The 7758-nt window shown below is 46.7% G+C and overlaps 2 protein-coding genes across 2 annotated transcripts in view; both read left to right on the top strand.

Moving 5' to 3' along the window:
- The first annotated feature begins 4469 nt into the window (after positions 1–4469).
- Positions 4470–7051, top strand: LOC119288018 (V-type proton ATPase subunit e1-like). Its single transcript, XM_037567635.1, has 3 exons — positions 4470–4690; positions 5408–5455; positions 6737–7051. Exons 1-3 carry the CDS (start codon positions 4593–4595, stop codon positions 6798–6800), a joined length of 210 nt encoding a protein of 69 aa, XP_037423532.1. The 5' UTR covers positions 4470–4592; the 3' UTR covers positions 6801–7051.
- Positions 7052–7547: 496 nt separating this feature from the next.
- LOC119284147 overlaps positions 7548–7758 on the top strand; it is a 1866-nt gene continuing 1655 nt past the window's right edge. Inside the window, exon 1 of the mRNA XM_037563394.1 lies at positions 7548–7751. Within this exon, the coding sequence (XP_037419291.1) occupies positions 7626–7751 (126 nt within the window). The 5' untranslated portion in view covers positions 7548–7625. The remainder of the gene's footprint in view (positions 7752–7758) is intronic.

Genomic DNA, 7758 nt, shown 5'->3' with positions numbered 1-7758 from the left:
AACTGTCGGGGAGCGGGGAATACCCAGACAGTTCGAGAACTTGCGACTCTTTGCCAGTCGCATTCCCCCACTCTGGTCTTCTTATGTGAGACGAGGCAAAAAGAAGAAAAGATGAGAAGACTAATGGGTCATTTGGGTTTGAAAGGATTTTCAGGTGTGGATAGTTGCGGTTTCAGTGGTGGTTTGGCACTGTTTTGGCATGAATCATATGAAGTACAAGTGTTGGACAAGAATGAACGGTATATTGATGCATTAGTTCGGGTCCACCGTGATGCTGCACAATGGAGAGTGACGTGCGTATATGGAGAGCCGAGAGTTGAGAATAGACCGCTCATGTGGACAATGCTACAGAATCTGAAAAATGTTAGTGACTTGCCATGGTTAGCTATCGGTGATTTTAACGAGGCTATGTGGGATTTTGAGCATATATCTGCCACGCCAAGACCACCAGCCCAGATGGTGGCCTTCCGAGATGCACTGGAGGTTTGCGGTCTTGTAGACCTCGGTTTCGTTGGAGTGTCGTTCACCTATGATAACAAACGCAGCAGGGCGAGTAACGCCAAGGTCAGGCTGGACAGAGCAGTAGCAACAAATGAGTGGAGGAACATGTTTGCATTTTATTCTATCTTGCATATCCCATCTCCATGCTCGGACCATGTGGCTGTTTTGTTGAAAGGCTCGGCTGACCCGGGTCCGTCAGGGAAAAGCAGTAGAAGATATGAGTTATTCTGGGAAAGGGATGCTGCATTGCTGGAGGTTATAAAGGAGGCGTGGGCAGCAGTTGGGGGGTGCAGAATTTGGCACAGCTGCGTGATGCCCTCTCAAAAACTATGGTGTCGCTGGGGTTATGGAGTAAGAAGTTTGGGAATATGAGAAGATAGATTGCGAAGTCACGCACCCAACTAGAAGAGTTGATGCATATGAATGCGGACAAAGCAGATATCAGAATGATAACGGATAGGATGAATGAACTTTTATACCAAGAGGAAATGTTGTGGCTCCAACGGTCGCGAATCACTTGGTTGAAGGAAGGAGACTGCAATACAAAGTATTTTCAGAGCAAGGCTGTTTGGAGGGTAAGGAAAAATAAAATACGTGAACTTGTGGATAGTATTGGCGTGGTGCATACAGACAGTGCAGCGATGGGGAGGGTAGCGAATGACTATTTCCACGACATTTTTACTGCTGACCCCTCCCTGGATGCTTCACCAATTTTGGAGCCACTGGAGTCTAAGGTGACGGAGGAGGACAATGCTAGATTAATTGCACCTTTTTCTGAAAAGGAGATAGTTGATTCTCTTCTCCAAATTGGCCCTTTAAAGGCCCCGGGTCCGGACGGCTTCCCGGCCCATTTTTTCCAGCGAAACTGGGGTACACTCAAAGGTGATGTTCTTGCTGCGGTCAATGATTTCTTCAGGACAGGAATTATGCCCGAGGGGGTAAACTCCACGTCTATTGTTCTTATTCCTAAGATCGCAAACCCCAGAACGATGTCTGACTACAGGCCAATCAGTTTATGTAATGTGATTTATAAGGTTATTTCCAAATGCCTGGTCAACCGGTTGAGGCCTCTGTTAGACAACTTAATATCTCCAGAACAGAGTGCTTTTATTCCGGGGAGAATGATTGCGGACAATGCTTTGGTGGCTTTTGAGTGTCTGCACTACATTAAACAAGAGAAGGATCCTACCAAAAGCTTTCGTGCATATAAACTTGATCTGTCAAAAGCATATGATCGAGTGGATTGGGTATTCTTGAGGCAAGTGATGCAAAAGCTGGGTTTCTCTCATCGATGGATTGATTGGGTAATGACGTGTGTCACGTCGGTGAGATATTCTGTCAAACTTAACGGAACCCTCTTAGATTCATTTGCACCGTCGCGTGGTCTTCGGCAAGGTGACCCACTCTCACCTCTTTTATTTCTGTTTGTGGCCGACAGTTTGTCTACTATTCTAAAGAACAAGGTGGCTATGGGCGTAATCACTCCTGTGAAAGTTTGTAGGAGAGCTCCGGGTGTATCCCACTTACTATTTGCTGATGATTCGCTGCTATTCTTTGAGGCTTCAAGGGCTCAAGCCGAAAATGTGAAAGCAGCCTTGATGGTGTATGGTGCGGCTACAGGTCAAAACTTAAATTATAACAAGTGTTCCTTATTCTTCGGGGGCGCCTATCCTGAAGTAGCTCAGGCTCAAGTTCGCGATGCTTTGAACGTCACTAGCTTGGTGTTTGAGGAAAAATACCTTGGCCTGCCGACCCCGGAGGGCCGTATGTCCAAGGGCAAGTTCCAAAATTTACAAGCAAGGTTGACAAAACGCCTCATCCAGTGGGCTGACGGTCTGCTAGCTCAACCGGGCCGCGAGGTGTTAATCAAATCAGTAGCACGGTCCTTACCTACTTATATTATGGGTGTTTTCAAACTCCCATATTCAGTGTGTGATGACCTAACAAGAATGGTGAGGAATTTTTATTGGGGATCAGCGGATGGTAAGCGTAAAGTGCATTGGAAGGGGTGGGATCACTTACTCCAACCCAAAGACAGAGGTGGTGTGGGCCTTCGGTATTTCCGGATGTTTAATCAAGCTTTGCTAGCTCGTCAAGCATGGCGATTACTAACAAAACCGGAGAGCTTGTGTGCCCAGGTGCTTAAAGCAAAATATTATCCTTATGGCAAGTTGGAGGATATGGTTTTCTCAGGTAATGCATCCTCATCTTGGCAAGCTATCAGCCATGGTCTTGATCTGTTGAAAAAAAGGCTGATATGGAGGGTGGGAAATGGAAGGAGCATCCGGATTTGGAGGGACAGTTGGATACCAAGGCCGGTGTCGTACAAACCTATTTCCCTACAGGGCCGATGCCGCATTCGTTTTGTTTCTGAACTTCTTAATACCAATGGGTCTTGGAAGGTAGATTTACTGCAGCAACATTTTTTGGATGCAGATGTGACTGAGATAATGAAAATACGGGCGTCCCCTAGGTTGGACGAGGACGTGATCACTTGGGGGCTGAGTAAAAATGGGATTTTTTCTGTCAAATCAGCTTATCAGGTTGCTTTTCATGAAGTTCATGGTGCAAATTTGGCTTCTAGCAGTACCTCGAGCTCTGGGGGGAGAAGCTGCTGGAAACTTATATGGAAGAGTAATGTGCCGCCGACGATCCGCAATTTTGCTTGGCGAATGGCGACGGATGCCCTCCCAACATGGAAGAACAAGAACAAAATTGGTTTGGAAACGATAAGTGGTTGCCCGGCGTGTGGAATGGAGGTAGAAGATAATTTCCACCCGTTTTTAAGGTGCCAACGGGGTCGGGATTTGTATAGAGAAATGTCTAATGTATGGAAACTGCCAGCAATGGATTCCTTCGTGAACACTGGTAAGGAATGGCTCCTCCATGCGCTCGACCAGTTATGTGATATTGATCGTACTAAACTGCTTCTCATCTTCTGGAGGAGATGGTACGTGCGCAATGAAATTGTGCATCACAAGCCAGCGTCGTTCATGGAGTCCTCGATAAGCTTTTTGAGGAGATATCTGGATGAATTAATTGACATCAAGCTAAATTCGGAGATGGACCCAGCGAAAGGAAAGGGATATTTATCTTATGATCAGCATGTTGGGGCGGCGATCACACCACAACAACTGATTTCTGAAGCTAGATGGGTACCGCCTGCTAATGGCTGGGTCAAATTGAATGCCGATGGCTCGTTTGTAGCAAGCGATGATGCTGGTGCTGGTATGATTCTTCGAGACAATGAGGGCAGGATCATCTTCTCGGCTTGTAGATCACTTTTTTCTTGCAGAGATCCACTAGAGCCGAGCTATGTGGGATCATGGAAGATTATCACTTGCCATACAAAGGTTTGATTTGCCTGTTGCAATTGAATCTGATCCAAGCATGGCAGTATCCTTGTTATCTTCTAGGGAAGTTGACCGCTCAGTTAATGCCTCCTTGGTGAATGAAATTAGACTTTTATTTTGTCTCAGACAAACTTGTATTACTCATGTATCGCGTGCCCAAAACAGAGCTAGTGATAGTTTAGCTAGGTTTGCTCGAGTTGAGGGGCGAACTATGACTTGGCTAAGGTCTGGGCCACCAGAGGAAGTCTTGGGTATTTCCCTTGATGATTGTAAGGACATTGTCTTTTGAGTAATACAAGTGTTCCCGCAAAAAAAAAAAGCGTGTTTTTTTGACGGGTTTTTCTTTTTTTTTTAACGGGTCAGGGTAAATGCGTGTTGGTGCTGCACTGGGTGCTTCTCAAACCCAGGGTAACGCACGCAGGGCCGTGGAAGAAAAAAGTCAAAAGGCTAGCAAAAAAATAAAGGCTGACCAGGGCCCTGTGTTATCCTGATTTTTGGGGGAGAGAAGGCTAGCAAATCCGAGCTAAGTGGGCCGGCGACGTGGGCCTCCCGCCTCTCGCAGCGGCCCATACCCCTCGTCCAGATCCGATCCAGGACACGACGGGCGCGCACGTCACGTGGCAGCCCCCACACCACCTCTTCCTCCTCTCTCGTCGTCTGTCTCCCACCGCGTCTCCTCCTCCTCCACCCCCGACCCGGCGACCAACCCCGCGATCCGGCGAGCCCGAAGCGCCAGCGATGGGGTTCGTGGTGACCTCCGCCATCTTCTTCCTCGCCGGCTTCATCGCCTGCCTCTTCTCGCTCCTCTGCTGCAACCGCGGCGCCTCCACCAACATGTACGCCAACCCCTCTCCCCCCTCCCTCCTCCTCCTCCGATCCCGACTCCTCTTCCGGCCTGCCCATCCCTACGGGACGTCCCTGGCTTCGGATCTGGCGGTTCTGGATTCGGCCGGCCCCTCCCTCCCCGCCGGATCGCGGCGGGAGCTCGATCTAGGGTTAGTCTGGGCGGTTCGGTCTAGTCTAGAGCTTGCGCTCCTCAGATCCGCGGGCGGATCTCCCGGTCGGGCTCCTATCAGAGTGGCTGGATCGTTGGGGCGATGCTGTGGGGGCTCTGCTCCGTAGAAACCTCAACTCTGCCTTGAAAATCCTGTCCAAAGCTTGGAGCCATTGTCGCTAGTTGCCTCCTCTGCAAGACGAATTCGGGGCATAGGCTTCCTCACCACACGATTGGGGGAAAAGATGAGCTTTTGCGATGTTTTACTGCTTCTGCACATACCGCCACTTCGCCCAAGTTTGTGTTGATTCAGCGCATCTAAACTGGCACCAATTGAGTAGACAGGTTACATATCAACATTTGTCCATGGTTTCTGCTATGTGTCAGTGTGTTCTTCATTTTACGTCAATTATTGGGCAAATACGAATTTGTGCGTGCCTGGAAATCCTTGCCTTGCGCTCTGTTACGTTCTCGGATGCGTCTGCTTTTGCACTCATATGTATGCATCCATTACTTCTGTATAACCCGTTAACTAATGTTCTTCGCTCTTGTTATGCAGATTCCATTTGACTCTGGTTATTACCGCTACAGTTTGTTGTTGGATGATGTAAGTTCCGATCCATTTTACCCATGTGCATATTTGGTTTCTCCCTTCTTCTTACACCTAGATTGCCACATCAACTGTTGTTGTCCTGCGCATATCATCTTAAAAAAATGTCCTCGTATCAAAATTTGTGTTGCAAACGTGCAATTGTGACATGAAAATTTGTGGCTATGAAACTTGCACGCTACTTGACATCATTTGGCATAAAGTATCTGTTAGCTTGCATTGGGTTGCCATTTTGCATTAGCTAAAGTTATTCTTTTAGCGCCAAATATGTCTGTCAGTTGTCCAATATAAATGATGATCAATAAATCTGGTATACAACAAATGGTATTTTTTATAGCAGTGAAATAAAAGCTTGCCTAGGTTTGCCTAGGAGCTGGGAGACCACTGAATGCCTAGCGCTTAATCATGCTTGGCTTATGCCTATGTGTTCTTAGGCATCCACATACATGAGATATGCGCTATGAAGTGGCAAAACACACACTTAGCGCTTCTTTTTCCTTGATTTGTAGCACAACTCGTACATACATATTTCTCTCAACTTGTTTTTGTAATATCTAATATGCACGCCGTTCAATGTTATCTAACAAAGCTTGGAAAACGATCTTATATTATGGGACGGAGGGAGTAGTTCACATTTGTTATATGTAGCATAAGCCATAATATTTCTAGTTCGGTGCTCGGAGTAAATAATTTGATCAAGTGAAAGCCATTTACTGATTATTTTTGTTTTCATAGAAGTCAAATGTTAGTTCTCTGACCATCCAGGCATAATACAACACATTAGATGCTTGGTTCCAAACAGATTAATGGGATACCCAGGAAGCCAAACCCAGTATTTAAGCCTTGTAGAATGGATTTTTTTTTGTCAAGAAATATATTCTCATACTAACTAGTAACTAGTCTGAAGGATTTGATTTTAAGGCTTTTTCTGATTAAAATTAATCATGAGAACGCTCTTACCTACGCAACTTGCTTATTAGAATCATCATTGCTGCTGCAGTTTTCCTGTTTTTTTTTGCTATAAAAAAAGCAAGAGTACAAAGGTTCTAGCAACCAGAAGAGAAAAGTGACACACACAAATGTCGCAGATCCTTGGACGCTTGCGGTGCCATTATTTTATAGGCACACCAGATTTTCCTACATTATCTTAATTTTCCTGTTGCAATATTTTCTATATACAAAAGAATTCCTGCATTCACGAGCCTGTTTTTAGCATGGTTTCACATCCTGCTTGTCCCAGCTCTCATTTTCTAACAAGTCATTAATATTTCTCTGCAGGTGGGCAATCGTGTACCTCGCCCAGATGAAGCCTTTGATCAACCCCATCCTGAGCGGCGAGTGAGCCCTGCCCTGCCCTGCCCCGGAGACAACTTAAGATCCACTGTTGATGTATCATTATTCGGTCGAGAACCTCTATTCATTTCGTTGCCGCCATGATAACTGAAATAAAGAACCTGCTGTGAGATTTTGCTACTCCGTCCGTCCTCCGGAGAACACTTCCGAGGAGGCACGCTGTGATTAGTGTATGCAAATTGTATTATATACACAACAATAATGATGATTCTGTTTATCCACCCTGCCAGTTCTCTGTTGTTTGGTTGGATCTCTTAACTGCTTGTCGTGCCACCATATTTGCTCCGATTTGCAAATTTGTATGGGATAGCTACCTTCTCAGTTGGAACAAAATGTGCTGCCAGAAGGGCACTTTCGCCGCCTGAAACTGTTTTTGGTTGGGCACGCTGGTTTTTTTACAGAGCGACATTTGATTTTGCATGTAGTGTGTTCTCGAATTCTAGGATGCGAGAATTCGTTCATAAGAATTTCAGGAGCCCATTCCTCAAACACATGAATTTCAAGTTTCTTTAAAAAAATATTTTTATAGTCTTTATATAGACAGTATAAAAAGTTCATGTGTGCACGATCTTTTTTGAGAATCTAATTTTCTTTTTGAAAGTAGAGAATCTAATAAAGACACGGTTGGAATGCTCTGCACATGGGCCTCGGTAGCCTCCAAACCCAGCCCAGATCTAAGACCGTACGCCCAGCCCGGCCCATGTACTAGTCAGTCCTCCCCTCGTCTCTGGTAACTCCGTCACACTCCCCACCCACCCAGATCTCCACTGCGCCGATCGATCCGCCCACCCTCTCCCAGCTCCGGCCGCCGGCGATGGCCGTCTCCGACCTCCTCCCCCTCCCCTTCCCCGTCCCGCCGTACGCCCCGCAAGTCGCCGCGTCGCTGGCGCTCGCGGCGGCCGCGCACTTCCTCCACCTCCCCTCCCTCCTCCTCTACGCCGTCCACA

This window comes from Triticum dicoccoides, chromosome 4A (assembly GCF_002162155.2).
Source record: "Triticum dicoccoides isolate Atlit2015 ecotype Zavitan chromosome 4A, WEW_v2.0, whole genome shotgun sequence".
In the NCBI taxonomy this organism is placed as follows: Eukaryota; Viridiplantae; Streptophyta; class Magnoliopsida; order Poales; family Poaceae; genus Triticum; species Triticum dicoccoides.
The sequence above is the reverse complement of the archived record's forward strand: the minus strand, read 5'-3'. Positions and strand labels throughout refer to the sequence as shown.

Excerpts from the sequence above, each read along its gene's own strand:
- LOC119288018 (XM_037567635.1), top strand. The coding sequence starts at position 4,593 with ATGGGGTTCGTGGTGACCTCCGCCATCTTCTTCCTCGCCGGCTTCATC. Across the intron at positions 4,691-5,407 it reads CGCGGCGCCTCCACCAACAT|ATTCCATTTGACTCTGGTTA; the intron begins GTACGCCAACCC and ends CTTGTTATGCAG. Across the intron at positions 5,456-6,736 it reads ACAGTTTGTTGTTGGATGAT|GTGGGCAATCGTGTACCTCG; the intron begins GTAAGTTCCGAT and ends ATTTCTCTGCAG.